This window comes from Trichosurus vulpecula, chromosome 4, assembly GCF_011100635.1.
Source record: "Trichosurus vulpecula isolate mTriVul1 chromosome 4, mTriVul1.pri, whole genome shotgun sequence".
NCBI classification, from domain to species: Eukaryota; Metazoa; Chordata; class Mammalia; order Diprotodontia; family Phalangeridae; genus Trichosurus; species Trichosurus vulpecula.
In genome coordinates, this window is record NC_050576.1 from 441,108,809 (window position 1) to 441,124,757 (window position 15,949).

Sequence of the window (15,949 nt, forward strand, 5' to 3'; positions counted from 1 at the left end):
GAGTGGTGCCCTTTGATACCCCCCTGGGAGATGGAGGCATGGGGGGAACATCGGCCAGCACCAGGTGGGCTCAGGGGCTAGGCCAGAGGACACAATGTAAGGCTCCAAGTCAGGCTCCCTGGAGCATGGCCTTTCCATCCCCCATGGAATTCCCAAAGGGCCCCTCCCCCATTAGGTTTATCAGCTTCAGGTGCCCCCCTTCTGGTTCCGGTCCCCAAGCACAGCCCGCCGCAGCCAGCTGTGGACAGCAGGCAGTTTGCCTTTGCCCCGCCCTGACAGGGTGGGGTGTTTGCTTCCATTTCTAAGGGTAATGATGGGGTTGAGTGTTCAGAGCGCCACACTTGGATGAGGTGAATCCTGGGGCTGAGCGAGTTGGGCAGAGCTAGGCTGCTGGGGATACTTCCTCTTCTCTACCACTCGGGGCAGTGTGGTGTGGTGGATGGACACTGGCCTCAGAGTCGAGAAGACCTACTCCGGCCTCTCTCCTGTTTACTGCTGACTGAGAGGCCCTGGGCAGCTTAAGCTCTGGGCCCAGGCTCCTCCCTGAGACCACAGCCTGCAGCAGGCTGCTCACCTGACTAGGCAGAGGCTGGCCCTCTTTGGAAGCTCCCCAGCGGGAGGAAATAGGAGTTTTCATTGGGAAAAAAAGTCTTTGTGAAGTTCCCAGGTTCGGCTAAGACATTGCAGAGCTCAGTGAGGCTGCCAGGCCAACTGGAGGCTTCCTGGTTGGCTGCCCTGTGAGCTTGGAAGGGGAGCCGGGAGGTCTTTGCTGCCACGTCTCAGCAGATGGTCACCGAGCTGCCCCTCTCTCTGCCTCTGCCAGGCCATCATGGCCCCAGCTCAAAGGGTTCCATTATGGTGGCATCAACCAGCGCCAGCACCTGGCTGACCTGGCCCCCCTCCTCCCTAGGAGCACAGGCAGCTCAGCCCCACATGGAACACCCAAATGACCATCTGTGGCCGGCCCCCATGACTTTCTCTTAGGATGCCCAATAACCAACCCACGGCAGTGGGCAGTGGTGTGGCACCTGCCAGGCCCTGGCAGCGCAGGATTCCTGCCCTCAAGCTGCTTACATCCTTTCATTACATACAGCAACGTGGATACTACTGGAAGCTATAAAAAGCCAAAGCCCGTAGGAGCCCTAGGGCCTGTCCATGGTGCTGGGGGCTGCTTAGAGGGGTCCGGAAACACTTCGGAGTGGGCCAGTAGGTCGCCTTGCGCTCCCCTCCAAGGCCCTCCAGGCCCGGTCTGCCTCAGAGTAGGGGCCTGTTGCCTTGGGTGTGGACACGTAGACACGGCTAAGAGGACCGGCTGGATCTTTTGGGCTGTCTGGACGTGTGGCTACAGGACTCTGATTAATCTTCTGTTCCTAGCCTTGGTGGATGAATGAATGCAGGTCCTGACTCGGCGAGAGCTGAGAATTGGGGGAGTTGAGGGTCCCTCGTTCAAGGGATACCTGTCCCGGATTTGGGAGAGGCAGCCCTGGGCGGCGGTGCAGGGGAATGTTGAGAGCGTTGGCCTTCCACCCTGGTACTGGGCGGGGTGGAGCAGGTTGCGGGTCCAGAAGGCCCCCTTCGGCGGGCTGCAGACCCAGCTTGTCCGCCCCCCCCCCCCCACCCCGCGGAGCCGCCCACAGTTGAGTCCCGAAGGTCCGGGCAGGCGGGTGCTGCCAGGGATTGGGAGGATCAGGCTGGGCCGCGCCAGGCAGCAGGGTGCGCCTGTGCCCGCCGCAGCTGCAGGGAGCTGAGGCTGCCGACTTGGGTAGGCAGCACGGCCCCGCCCCCCTCCTTTCCCCCCTCCCCCTCCTTTTCCCTCCCTGGCGCAGCGCGGAGGGGCGGCACGGGGTGGGGGAGGGGGAGGCGGGGTGGGGCGGGGACGCCGGGCCCGGCACTCATTGGCCGCGGCTAGCATAGGGGTGGCCCCGGCCGCCGTCTGTGCCCCCGCCCCCGCCCGCCCCCTGCCCGCCTTCCCAGCGCTCTGGCTCCTGGAGCAGCTCCGGCTGCGGCGGGTCCGGCGCACTGTCCGCGGGCGGGCGGGCAGGCGGACGGACGGGAGGACGGCCGGCTGGCCAGACCGCGGGAGAGCACGGACAGAGCGAGGATCCCGCAGCGCCGCGGAGCAGGGTCCGGGCGGCATGCCGTTGCCTTCGCCGCCGCCGGGGCTCCCCCGGCTGCCGGAGCCGTGCTGAGCCCGCCCGGGCCCCGACGTCCTCGGCCGCGGCCGGCGCGCCCCGTCGGGCTAGCGGCCGGCTCTCCTGCCCGCCCCGCGCCTCCGGGCGTCCTGCCGGCCCCTTGCCTCCCGCCCCCCGTGCGACGGCCCCCGCGGCCCCCGCGGCCTGGCATGATGTGCCTGGAGGGTGGCTCAGCGGCGGGCAGCGGAGGGGCGGCGGGCTGCGCGGAGGAGGAGGAGGAGGACGCGGCCGTGGCGGTGGCTGTGGCTGTGGCGGCGGCGGCCGGGACGGACCCGGAGCAGCATCGGCGCGGCCGGGGCAGGGACCGGGGCTGGGCGGGCGGGGGGCCCGGCAGGGGCCGGCGCTGCGGCGGAGCCGGGGGCGGCTGCTGGCCCCACGACGAGGTGCAGACGCTGTCCGGCAGCGTGCAGCGGGCGCCCCCTGGGCCGGGACCCACCGCCGTCCCCGCCTGCCCCGAGGTCGGGGCCCCGACGGCCGCCAAGGGCCCGGCCCCGGGCGGTGCGCAGCCCAAGCCGGGGGCCCGCCTGGGCCGTGCGCGAGTGGCCGCCGCAGCCATCCTCAGCGTGGGCAACGTCCTCAACTACCTGGACAGATACACCGTGGCAGGTAAGGTGCGGTCCGCTGCCCGCCCCCCACCCCTCCACCCCGAGCCCCGGGCCCTTGGGCCGCTTCCTCCACCCCCCCCCCTCATTCCCGCCTGTCTGTCTGGGTCTGCGCCCACTTCCCCTTTCTCCTCTTCCACACCCCCCCGAACCTCTCAGCCCCCTATCTCTTCCCCGCCCCCCACTCCTAGCGAGTGCTGGCCTAGGCTCTGGCCCTGGCTCTAGCCCTGGTCCTGGCGGTCTCCATCCCCTTCCCCCACCCCCCGGAGGGAGCGAAGGAGCTGGGATGCAGCTGTGCTGGGGTGCTTGCGGGGTGCGTGTGTGTATGTATGAGTCTGTGCATGTGAATGTGAACGTGGGTATGTATGTGCGCGTGCCTGTGTGTGAGTGTGCCGGGTGTGTGCGAGGCTGACAAAAGGATCACCCAGGCTGCAGATGCGGGAGAGGGGTGGGGTCTGCTGTTGCCGCCGCCACTGCTACCGCCTCATGGGGGCACCTGGGACTGGGGGGCCCCGCCGGCTCTGCTCCTGGTCTTTGCAATCGTCTGGGTCCCGCAGCGCCCTCCCCCCGCACCCCCTTCGGCAATCCACACCCGCACACGGGCACACACAGGCGCGCGCGCACACACATACACACGCAGGCACACGCACAACCTTCCACAACCCACACCAGGACCGGGAGGGGCGGGTGCTCCCGCAAAGCCCGGCGCCTAGAGAGCCCCCCCAAATGCGACCACCAGCACCCCAATCCCCGCCTCCTCCTGGAGCTTCCTCGGGAAGGGAGCAGACAAACAGTCCAGGTTGAGGATGGCTCCCAGCCCCCGGGGGCTTCCCCAGGTCGGTCTCGAGGCTGATGGGGGAGGGGGCCCCGTTTTATTTCCAGCTCCGCACAGGACGCCTGACCGAGGCTGCCTCCTGGATGGGTTGCAGGGACGGATGAGGCGCCAGCAGAGCTCCTGGGACTGGGGCTGGGCTGGGCTGGGGGCAGTGACGGCTCCCTGTCTGACCCCTGTTCTGCTACCACTTGGTAAATGAGCCGCAGTGCCGACCGCGAGAGTGGGCCTTGGCTGGGCAGCCAGGGCTGGAGAGGCCGGGAGGCCTGGCCGAGGCTGGGATTGAGCCGTCCCTGCAGCAGCCGCCACCGCCGCCGCAGCGGGGCTGGAGGGGCAGGTGCGCGGCGGCGTGGGCTGGGCCGGGGCTCCCCAAGGAGAGCTGGACTTTGTGCCCTTCTGTCTTCCTGGCACACTCGGGAAGGACCACATTCCTGTCGCTGCTGCTTGGTGTGTGTGTGTGTGTGTGTGTGTGTGTGTGTGTGTGTGTGTGTGTGTGTGCTCGTGCCCCAGGAGTCACTGAGAGAGTTCAGGGATGTCCTAAGAACTCAGGGATGGGGGGGGGGGGGTGCGGGTAGCTGCCGGGAGGTTGGCAAGACCAGCCCTATCCCCCTGGACACAGACAGATTGTTCTGCACCTCTGTGACTTTGGTCAAGTCCCTGACCTCTTTGGGCCTGAGTCTCTGGGTCTATGAGCCGTGGAGCTGGCTAGCCCCTCAGGTCCCTCCCAGTGTCTTTGAGCAGTGAAGCCTGCTGAATTTGGGGGCCAATTTGGCATGCAGCCCTCTCCTCCCCAGGTGAGAGGCTGAGCCACCCTCTCAAGGGTCTCTCTGAGGCTGGGGTTGTTCTTGGGCCCATGCTGAGACTGGCTTGGGGGGCCAAGCAGGCCTGCAGCCAGGTGGCACACCTCTTCTTTCACCCCAGGGCCCACTTGTATGAAAGGGCCTCTCACCTTTGCTGAGGAGGGCCTCCTGGCAGCGGGCGGCTCCAGCCTTGCTCTCAGGGGCCTGAGCAGGTGCCCCGCCCCCACCTGGTAGCTGTCTCATACACTCAGTCCCTGGGAGACTCTTAATTGAATCCTGTCAAGCAGAGAGTAATTAGTGCAGCCCTTCTAATTGGGAGAAACCAGGCCTGGCAGGATAGAAGTATGAAGGGATCATGCAGCCTTGAACCTGGCCCAGCTCGGCCCAGAGCTGTTTGAGCCTGCCACCAGGAAGGACAGGAGAGCAGAAGGGCGCTGGGGTCGGGGGGCAGAGAAGGATTTCACATTCAGCTGTAGGCTCCAAGCACCCTGGAAGTAATGCTAGCCAGACCCCGGAGGGTGAGGGAGTCGTGGGAGGCCTGCCTGGTCCTTGGCACAGGAGGGAGATGTGGGCACTCCAGTGTGTGCCCCCTGGGACATTGCCCTGCCTCCTGGGAGCTGGTGAGAAGAGAAGGTGACTGGGCAGCAGAGAGGAAGGCAGGCCCAGAAGTCTCTGCACAAACACCTTGCTAATGTCCCCTACCCACCCATCCTCAGAGGCTGGGCCTGGCGAGAGCTTCCCGGGAGCTCTCCCAAAGGCCTTGACCCATAAGCCTCTTTCTCTTAAGCTGCCCCTTCTCAGCTGTTGGGGCTGCTCCTTTAGACTCAGCTTGGGAAGATAAAGGCTCCTGAGACCTGCCTCCATCCCCAAGCCAGCCAATGTAACTGGCAGACCAGGCCAGGCCAGGTGACAGGAGAGCCAGGCTTGGAAAAGGGGCTAGCAAGGACCCCTGCTCCCACTGCCACCCCAGGCTGCTGGAGTCTCCCTCTGAGGAAGGAGAAGTAACGAGGAATAGAAGCAGCTTCCTCCTTTCCTGTGTGACCTTGGGTCCCTTCTCTGGACCTTGGCTGATCTCTAGGGGGTGTCCCCTTTGGGGTTGTGAGGTGTCAGTCATGGGGCCTGCTGCCCTTCAGGCCAGAGCAAGGACACTGTCCATGCTCCCTCTCTGGGTTGCTAGGTCCCTTCATCCTGAGGCCCTCAGAGGCTATGGTGGGCTCCTGGCATTGGACAGGCCTGGGTGTATGTGTGTGTATGTGTGTGTGTCTTTGTGTGTGTGTCTGTCTGTGTGTATCTTTTATGCAGCTGTATGTCTATGTCTGCGTGTCTTTATGTGTGTGTGTGTCTTTGTGTGTACGTCGGTGTGTGTGTGTGTGTCTTTGTGTGTGTGCGTGTCTGTGTGTGTCTGTGTGTGTTTTTGTGTGTGTGTCTGTGTGTGTCTTTTATGTGGCTGTATGTCTATGTGTGTCTTTGTGTGTGTGTGTGTGTGTGTGTCTTTGTGTGTTTGTGTCTGTGTCTGTGTAGCTAAGGCTCTGGCTCCCCGGCTTAGCCAGGGCACGGTGAAACTATGACCTCAGCCCAGGAAGACTTCCTTGATGGCCCCAGCCCACGATACTTGCTCTGGGCTCATCCACCTGACCATGAGCCACGTTCTGTCTCACCATCTCCTTCCTTTGGTTCACTCAGCTTTCTTGGTGCTCCTGTCCAGCCTGGCTTGGGGCTTCTCCAGGCCACATATTTCCCCCCTTGAGCCTAGAATGGGGCTCAGTGATGCCCCAGGGGCTCCAGGGAAGTGGCCCTGGGGGTGGCTTGAAGCCTCACTCTGCCCCTTCTGCCTTGGGCAATTGAGCCAGAGGGTTGTGGGGCAAGACCAGTGCCAGGCCTTGGCCCAGCTATTCTGTCCAGGTCTGCTCAGTCCCTTCCATCCCTAGTATCAGGCAGGGACCCAGGGGTAGAGGATCTTTCCACGGAAGTAGGGGTGGGGTTAGGGCAGAGTCCAGCTCATGCCTGAAGACTCCAGCAGTGTTGGGAAGGGGAAGTTACTGGCCCCATAGACTGCTGGGCCCTACCCTGTGACTCAGTTGCTCCAGGCCTCAGTTTCCTTCACCTGTAAAATGAGACTAATAACCCCTCCCAACGAGGGGAGTGGGAGGGCTAATTGGGTGACCCAGTCCAAGGAATTTCGCCTCCTTGGGAAAAAGCCTCTCTAAACACACTGGGGCTCCTTAGAAGCGGGGGTGGAGCAGGGCTGACTGCTCACCACCATCAGAGCTGCCCTGGGGCCAGACTCATTGCCAAGGCTGCTTCAGACAGAGGGGCATGGGGCACAGGGTGCCTCTGACCAAAGCCAGCAGGGCCAACCTGCTGCTCAGAAAGAAAGTGGGCTTTTAGTCCTCCTCTGCTCCCTCCTGGGCCTGAGGGCCTGGGGGCCCAGGCCAGTGCTGGGTACCCCAACCCCAAGAGGCTGGGGCCATGGCCCCCATCTTACAGATGAGGGAGCTGAGGCAGAAGGGACCTGTCTACACAGCTGGCAGGGGCCCTGCCCACTGCTCCACCTTGTCCCCTGGACATTTGGCCTTTCACTTTCCAGGCTCATTCTGCCTCACTAGACCTGTGCTTAGTGATCTCACTGGCTGTCTTCAGGACTGACCTCCAGGCCTTTATCCAGGCTGTCGCTGTGTCTGGCTTACATTCCTTTCTCATCTTGGTCTTGTTCCCAGGTTCAGCTCCAAGGCTGCTTCTCTTGATATCCCCAGTTGCCTCGTTAGTGGTCTCCCTAAATTGCTTCATATCTGCTCTATAGAGGCTGTGTACCCAGTCTATATGAACCTGCCATTGCTCCTGAGACCACTGCAGCCCTGTGTGTTCAGGGCCCCAAGGGAGGTGGGATCCCAAGAGCCTTCACAGGAGAGGAGGGGGCTGGCCTTTCACCCCTTTCTCTCAGAGTCTCCTGGGGAAAGCGCAAAGCTGAGCTCCCAGCAGGCCTGGCCCTTCCCTGCTCAAACTCAGGACCTTAGCCAAGTCTGATAATAATGAAACTGGGAAGAGAAAAGCCAACCACTCGGTTGGAGTCTCCCCTTCGTTGAGGGCAATTGGCCTTGGAGGCTGGCAACATGCCCTGGTGCCCAGGAACAGGGTTCAGGGGCAGCGGGAGGCTTAGGGTTAGGTCTCCTGCTCCAGGGGGCCGGCTGCTTCCTATCCCTCCCTGATCTTGGCCCTGCAGGGGCCCCTGAGTAATGAATTTTCCCCAGCTGATGAATAAGGGGCTGATTTCCTTGTGTTCATTTCCTGGTCATCTGATCACTTCACTTCCTTGGTAGAGCCCAGTCTGGGCCTGGGCTGGGGCAGGGGGAGAGAAACATCACCTAGTTGACACTGGCCAGTGATTCAGAGCCCAGAGCTGACAGAATAGAGCAGCCCATCTCTTGGTCCCAGCTCCCGTGGTGGTGGTGGGGGAGTGTCTGGGTTGTTCGCTCTTCATCTGCCCCCATCCCTCCCCTTCTTCAGCCCTCTACTCCCTCACCTGGGACTGCCAGCTGGCCCCCTCTGCCTTGGTGGGCCACTTGGTATCATATTCAGAGGATGGGCTCAGGGAAGATCTCTTGTAGGTGAAGAAACTGAGGCACCCCAGAGAAGGGGAGAAGGGCCCCAGCACAGCCTCCATCACTCCTCGGGGCTGTCCTCCACACCGCAAGGCCTGAATCCCCTCAGCGGTGGGGAGAGGGTGGGCAAGGCGCCTCACTTTACCCATTAGACCAGCTTCTCCCGTCAAACTGCTCCAAGCCTCGGAAGGCGTGGGTTGGATGCCCACCTCTGAGGCTTCCTTCTGGGCTGAGTGAGTCACCTGCTTTCTTCCTCTGTGAAATGGGCACAATGAGGAGGCCCTTTGGGCCTGCCAGGCTCAGAGGAGGGAATGATACCAGCATCAGTCACTCATGGTCACCATGGTGATCCCTTCCTCAGAGAAGCAAATCATGCAGCTGCCAAAAGGCTCAGGTGTGACCATGTCCCTCCCCTGCTCATAAACCTTCAATAACTCCCTGCTGCCTTGCAGGTGAAATTCAAACCTCTCAGCCTGCTGGCAATCTCCTTCCTCCTCCTCCCCCTTCCCGGCTCCACTCTAACTTCACAGGGCTTCTCACACGGCCTTTATACAGGCAGGATAAATAGGACCCCTGTTTCCTCTAGTGGGGAGAGGTTCAAAAAATGCTTTCCTAAGCCTCCCTCAACTCTAGAGCCCCGTGCTTGTCACCCCAGGGCAGCCAGACCTCTCACTACCTGCTTTAGAATTCTAGATCTAGGAGGGATTGCACCGGTAGCAGAGGTTCTCTCATTTCAGAGACAGACCAAGGCCTAGGGAGCTCAAGTGACTTGCCCACAGCCACACAGGCATTAAGTATTTAAGATCTGAACCCAGGTTCTCTTATTGCCAAGCCAGTGTTCTGCCTCCTCTAGGCCATTTGGGCCTCTGTGTGTCCAGATTCTTCCCTTGAGCGCCCAGCTCTATGGCCACCCCCTCTAGGAGCTTTCTCCAGGCTTCCCCCAGTCTCCCCAGCCTCCTCCCTCGTGTCCACCATACTCACTCACTCTGGAGCAGAGGGCTCTGGGTGTGGGGCTATTTCCCTCTCTTCCTGAGGGTAAGGTCTTGGAGGGTAGGCCCCACATCTGATCTTTGTCAGCCTGGCACCTGGCACAACGAGGCCCTTAATAGAGGTCTACTGTGGCGTGGCCTGCTAGTGGGCCTTCCTCCTTTCCAGGGACTGAGCCGGAGGGACAGTTGCTGCCCATGCTTGAGTTCCTCCACCACCACATGGTGCCAGCCTCTTTCCTGGGCCTAGTTACAGGGAGGGCCAGACTCCTGTGAATGGTCCCCACCCCGCCCCCTCCCTGCAAGGCCAAGCTCAGGCTGTGGCTGGGCCAGGGAGCTGAGCCCAGAGGGGCCCTCATGTGTTCCAAGGGATCCCAGTTCCAGGAAGCTTAGCCCCAAATGATATGTTGTAACCACAAGCAGAGCTATGCCGAGAATGGCAGCAGGCCCCCGCCTCACCCCAGCCCACCCCGCCTGGCCTTGAGGGGTTGCCTTACAGAAGTGAGCTTTGCCCCCTTTACTCCTCCGCCCCCCCTCACCAAACTTCAACCCTCCCACTGAGGTGAGGAGGCTGAAAGCAGCCAGGGGACACTCGCTGCCTCATCCATCCTTGGACCTGTGGGCATGCCTGCTCAGGCACCCTGGGATAATTGGTCATGAGGCAGGACATGAGAGAAGGGGGGTAGAAGAATCTGGGGCCTCTAGCCTGTCAGCAGGCCCTGGGACCATGCTCTAGCCCTCAGAGGCAGGAAGGGAGAGAAAACAGCTCCAGAGCCTCCCGTGGCACATCCCTGGCGCCCTTTCCTCTCCCCTCCCCCCTTTCCTTTCTCCTTTCTCCTTCCTCCCCTTCCCCCTTCCCCCTTCCCCCCTGTCCCCTTTCCCCCTTCCCCCATGGGGCTTTCACAATTTGAGAGGAGTCTTAAGAGGCCTGGAGTTGAGGGGGCAGTAGTTGGGGGCCAGGGAGCACCTCCCACCTCACCCATCTGGGCTATACCTGCTGTCTTCTGATACTCCAGGCACACCCGACTGTCCACCTTTGGAGTCTGAGGTTTGTCCTTCTGGGGACACCCCAAAAATGCTGCTGCTGCTTCCTTCTCTCTCCTCTCACTCTGGAGGCCCCATGATGGGAGCAGAGGAGCCTCTGTTTCCAGGGAAATGAGCAGCTTCCTCCATCATTCAAACCAGGCCTTCCTTGGGGGATGGGGAGAGAGACCAATATACTTCTGTATCAGCCCCTGCCCTGCCTTGTCCCCATCTTTATAACAAGTTTAGGGCAGCCAAAGCAGGAATTGGGATCCCCATTTTCCAGATGGCAAAGACTGAGGCCCAGAGAAGCTTAGGGAATGAGCATGGCTGAACATTTGGGGGGCCTCTGCAGTGTCTTGGAAGCTGCTTCTGTGTATGGAGGTCAGGCAGGGCTTCCAGGAGGGAGGCTTGCCTGGTGCCAATCCATTTCCCAGGACTCCCCACAGCCATACGCATCACAGATGGACCAGCCTTGGGGCTGCTTCCTGGGCACCATCGTACTTATGCACAGGCTGGTCCCCCATGCCTGAAGTGCCTTCCCTACCTCCTCACCTTGTCTCTTGGAGTCCCTCCTTCCCTTTGACTTGGTATAGATTTGGGATTTCCTTTTCTGGTAGAGGTTGTTTTCCCTGGGAGAATGGGAGCTCTCTGAGGTCAGGAGGCCTTTATGTCCCATGTCCCCAGTGGCCAGCACACAAGAGGTAAGGAATCGTCTCCCCAGCCCTGTGGTTTCCTGGGGTGAGGGCAGCAGGCCTCCCTGCCTGCCCCTCCTGGGTAGGGCTGGTCAGCCCGATTGTAATTTGCCTGGGGGTTTGGCAGCCACCTCACTGGGCAACTTCTTGGCCATCTTTGTGAGTCCTGGGGGGGTGTGACTGGCCACCATGTGGGCTGGTGTGTGAGAAGGCCAGCAGGTAGGCCTGGTGAGATGCCCACTCCAGGACTGGGGAGGGAGGTTCCCCACTAGAGGCAGCACCCCTTCTGCCTCCTGGCCCTATCCCCTTGCTGCTGGCCATCCCCCAAGCTCTCTGCCAGTATCTGTCCCCTGGTGACAGGAGGTGGGGGGAGCCTGGGAAGGCCCAAATTGGGGTGGCCTGTGAGAGGCTGTAGTAGCAATTTAGATGTGGAACCACAGGCCTGGAATGAAGGGTGGCCAGCCCATGAGGCCTTGCCACTGCTGGGGTAAAAGTTAGGCAGAGTAAGGGTTAAAAGGTAGTGGCTGAGGCCTGATTTTGCATGCCTGCCCTCCTGCCTGGGACCTACTCTCCGCTCCCCACCACCATCATTCCTCCCAGATTGTGGGGGTTGGCAGAGCTGTAATTCAGAGGACCAGCGCCCTTTCCCCAACAGAGAGGAAGGGCCCAGCTGCCTAGGGAGGTGACCAAGCCTAGTCTGGGGCCAGTGGGGGCCCGGCCTACTCCTCTGCCCAGCTCTGGGTGGGCTCTGGGGCTGGCCAACCAGAGGCTGGTTGACTCAGCAAACTGCCCAAGGCAGGGTTCCTGCATGCAGGGAGGGCAGGGTGCTCAGACCCAGCCTGCTCAGGGAAGGGGAGGCTGCAGTGGGGGTTGGAATATAGGTCCTGATCACTGGGAGTCTGAGTAGCAGGTGAGGCCCAGAGAAGGCCGGGGCATGGAGGCCAGAGAAAAGGCACCTGAACTGGGCCTTGTCTGGTGGCATTACAGGTGCAGAGGGGTGTGGACAAAGCCTGGAGCGGGACAGGGGCTTGTTTGGGGGACTCGGGGTAGATGAGCCTGAGAGAGGACTGGTGGAAGATGAAGCATTGAGAAAGCCTTGAATGCCAGGCTGAGGAGTTTGGACTGGCATCTGAGGCTAGTTGGCAAGGGCTTCCCATTTCTCCTTCTAAGAGTGAGGGGCCAGATGGCTGGCCTGGGGTAGCCTGAGGACCTAGCTTTGAGCCCCAGCCCTTCCCTCTTCTGCTTCTGCCCTGCCTGGGTGTTGTGGGGGAGAGATCCCCTGCCCTGGCCTGCCTTCCTCTCTCTTCCTCTGGGGGCTTCTTACGCTGGCCCCTGTGTCTAGGTCTTCCCAGGTGACTTGTCTCTTTGGCAGGCCCAGGAGCTCCCTGAAGGCCTGGGCACAGGGCAGTCAAAGCAGATGGTAGGTGGGAGTCTATGGAGCTAGGGTGCGGCCCCTAGGCCCCCCTAGCCTAGGGATGGCCAGCCTGCCTCCCAGATGGGCAGGAAGGGCTCCCAAGCTGAGGAAGGGAATGTGGGAGTAGGGGAGATGACAGAGTAGGTGTGGGGCAGGGCCCTGGCAGGCTTCCAGGTGGCCAGTCCCTTTGTCCTCCCACCCTGACCGCCTTGTGGCTGTGACTTATCTGAGAGGTGCCACACACTTTTCTGGCTGCTTCCCGGGCATCTTCCTGCCTCTGAGCAGAGCCCAGCTGCACCTACCATCCTCCCCACCCAGCCCTGCCCAGTGTCCTCCACAAAGGGTCACCCCGTTCGCCTCTGGGCTTCTGGGGGGAGGGGTAAGAAGGAGTGGGTCTCATGAGCCCCCCAGAGTTGGGTGTTATTGGCCTTGTCCCACATAGAAGAAGCCAGTGTCTGATTGCTGGGCTCTGTGCTAGGTCCCTCAGGCAGAACTGATGGATAAGGGGGACTGAAGACAGAGCAGAGCCCAGCAGAGATAATCCTAGGACACTGGGTTTCACTGTACACGGGTGTTTGAACCATAGGCCAGGTGCTTATAGTAGCAAGGAGTAGCAAGGGTCTGGGGGCAGTGCAAATACCCAGAGAGTAGGGCTTTGAGGAGGGGCAGAGAGACCCTGAGGAGGAGAGGAGCTGCTTTGGGTGGGTGGGTGGGGGTCACTTCATGCACAAGATAGCCCGCCAGAAGAATGAGGAAAACTTTGGGCAGAAACAGGAGGAGCTTAATTCAGGCGTGGGGGATGGTCTGGGCAAATGCCCGGTGGTAGGAAACACACAAATTTAGGAAACAAAATTAGAGAATGAGTGACCTAGTTTGACCAGAGGATGGAGAATGTGAATCACCTGACCTGTGTTAAGCACCTGCTCTGTGTGTATGTGTGTGTGTGTGTGTGTGTGTGTGTGTGTTTTGGGGGCGGGGAAGATCCCAAGTTTTTGTGAGACTCAGGCCCTGCCCTCGGGGACTTCCAATCTAGTAGGGCCAGAGCAGGAGGTCATCAGGTCATGTAAAGAAAAGGGCCCTCGCCCACTCTGGGAGCTCAGGGGGAGCCCTGGAGAGGAGCCCCTGGAGAGGAAGGGGAAGGGCGCCTGGAGGTAGATGCCCACTTTGGCTGGGGTCCCTCTGGGGAGGGCTCGGAAGGCCAGGCAGAGGAATTGGCTTGATTCAGGAGGCCAGAGGGAGCCACAGGAGACTTATGAGCAGAAGAGAGACAAGGAAGCTTGGGGTAGGAAGCCCTTTGAGGAGGCTAGGAGGGAGTTGCGATGAGGGTCTCATCATTCCAGAGGAGGAAGCAGGGCTGTGAGGTCAGGGAAGACTCAGAGCCCTGAGGTTCTGAGGCTGGGGGCCTGGGGAGAGGGGGCTGTCCCTGGCCAGAGCCCAAGATCTAGGGAAGGCACAGACCTGGGACCTCTGAGGTCTAAGCCTCATCCTCTGGGGGCTTCTGCTGTGTGAGGGCCAGTCAGCAGGACCTGAGTTTGGGTGTTGGGCAGGAGCATAGTGTGGATCAAAGCTGGGAGGCAGGAATGTTGTGTTCAGGACAGGACTGGGTGGCCCAATGGGAAGGGTGCTTCTTGGAGCCCAACTGCTCACTAGCTGTGTGCCCTTAGACAAGTTCCTTGACCTTTCCAGCCTCAGTTTCTTCCTCTGTGAAATGGAAATTCTACCGTCCCCCTTCAAAACCCCAGAGACCTGGAGGCATGTCAGGTGCTGTGTTCCTGCCTGCCTGGTCCGGGGTTATCGGGGCAGAAAGGGTGCGTGTAGGCCATGGCACCTGCTTTGGTGGGGCCCTGGGATGGGGGGAGGAACCTGCTGAGCCCAGAGAGCCCAGAGGAGCCAAGCCCCCAGGAGTACTGTGTTTCTGCCTTGTTGGGTATAGCGGGCACTCAGAGAGCCCACCAGCTGCCTTGTGTGCCTGGCTCGGGAAGGGGCAGGTTGTGGTCTGGGAGTGAGTGAGGGAGCTCAGTCCTGGGGTGTCAGGAGAGAGAACTAGGAGCTGGGCCTGGGGCCTTGAGGCTGCCCAATTCACAGATGAGAAAGCTGAGGCTCGGGGCAGGAAGCCAGGAGGAGCTGAGCCCCGCGGAGATCAGGCTCCCCCTGGCAGCACCTCTGGGCATCCAGCTTCCTCCTCCCTGGAAAGGAGAAGTTTCTGCTTCCTGCAAGCCTGCATGCCTCTAAGAACCTTGGTGGGCAGACCGGCTAGCCTTGGCCCAGCTCCCCTGGGCCCTGTTGGTTCTCTGGGCAGTGTGCTTTTTCTCCTGGTCCTTCCCAGCCTGCTATGCTTGGGCTGTCCCTACATGGTGAGGCTAAGCCCCCTGGGGATTGGGCTGGGATTTCAGGGCCCAGCCTCAGCCCTGAGCTGTCCCCCTACCCACCTTCTCCTCCCCAAAGAGCATTTGACAAGGCCCAGCTTTCCTGGGGAGCTGCTCATGGGGCTCTGACCCTTGTCAGGCTGCTCCAGTCTCCTCCAGCAGCTTTCCTTCCTCCAGCTCCCTTAACACCAGCAGCAGCTCACCATGGAAACCAGTTCTGTTAGCAACAGCCTCACCAGGGCTGTGGGGGGGGGGGGGCGCTGCTGGTATCCCTGAAGGCCTCGGTGGGAAGGGGCCAGTGATCAGTGGCCTGGGCCTGGGCCTTTCCGAGCCCTGGTTGGCTGGGAAGGCTTGGGGGGAATCATCCCGCCAATGCGGGCTTTCAGTCTCTCCCCTGGAGCATATATGCCAAGGCCTGGGCTGCCCCACATCCCCCAAAGCTCCCCAATACACAGCAGTTGTGTGCTCTGGCTGGGCCAGCTTGGCCCTGCCCTCAGGGAACTTCCCATTCAGCGGGAAGGAAGACAAACCTGACATGCCTATAGTATCAGCCCCCAGATAGCGGGGGTACTATCGTTCTCTATGACATGCTATTAGTAGCATGTCCCACGATGAACAGCTCCCAGCTGATGGGCATCTCCGGCCCACCTTCAGTTTCCAGTTCTGTGCCACCATGACAAGAGCAGCTGCCAACAATCTTGTACAATAGTCTGTGAGGTAGAGACCTGATAGCTGTATCTGCCCCTCAATTGGCCAGCCCCCCCCCAGCCTATGTCTCCCCCTCTATCCTCCAACCCTGCCCTGTCCCAGGCCCCAAGCCTTCAGTGCCTCCTGACTTACCGAGGTCCCTCAGGCTGGCCCTTTTTCAGCCTGTAGGCAGGCCCCTGTGACTTGAGCCTGTCAGCCCCCAAGCGTCTAGGCCTTCCCAGGCTCAGTTCCAGGCCTCCTCCTCCAGGAAGCCTTCCTTGGCTGCTTTAGACTCTCCCCCACCCAGAGACCAGACTCCCAGACACTACCCCTACCCTTTGGGTTGTTGGCCTGCCCACCTCCCTCCCCCATCAGCCACAGTAGGGCGTCCATCCTGTAGAGATAAGTGAATGAGAGAGTGAGTGGATGGAGCTGGGCCTGTGGATGAGGGCTGCGGGTCTGTATGTGGGTTGTCATTGGTCCTTCTAGTCTGAGCACTTCTGGCTGACTCCCCCACCCCCTTGCTTGGGGGGGACCTCCTACAGATGCCCCCCGTGCCTCTGTCCCGTCCCCCACCCTGTGCCTGTCTGGCCCTCCCCATCTTTCCCAAATCCTGTTGCCTGGGTGCCAGGGGCTGCCTGGGTGCTGGGGGCTACCTGGACGCCTCTCTGAATGCATGTCTGCCTCTTCGCTCCCCCAGGTGTCCTTCTGGACATCCAGCAGCACTTTGGAGTCAAAGACCGAGGGGCTGGC

At 61.1% G+C, this 15,949-nt stretch overlaps 1 protein-coding gene across 1 annotated transcript in view; it reads left to right on the plus strand.

Annotated features, from left to right (window-relative positions):
* Positions 1-2,299: 2,299 nt before the first annotated feature.
* SPNS2 (sphingolipid transporter 2) overlaps positions 2,300-15,949 on the plus strand; it is a gene marked incomplete in the record, with an annotated part of 29,520 nt that continues 15,870 nt past the window's right edge. The window contains 2 exon segments of the mRNA XM_036754277.1: positions 2,300-2,798; positions 15,897-15,949. Of these exon segments, the coding sequence (XP_036610172.1) occupies positions 2,342-2,798; positions 15,897-15,949 (510 nt within the window).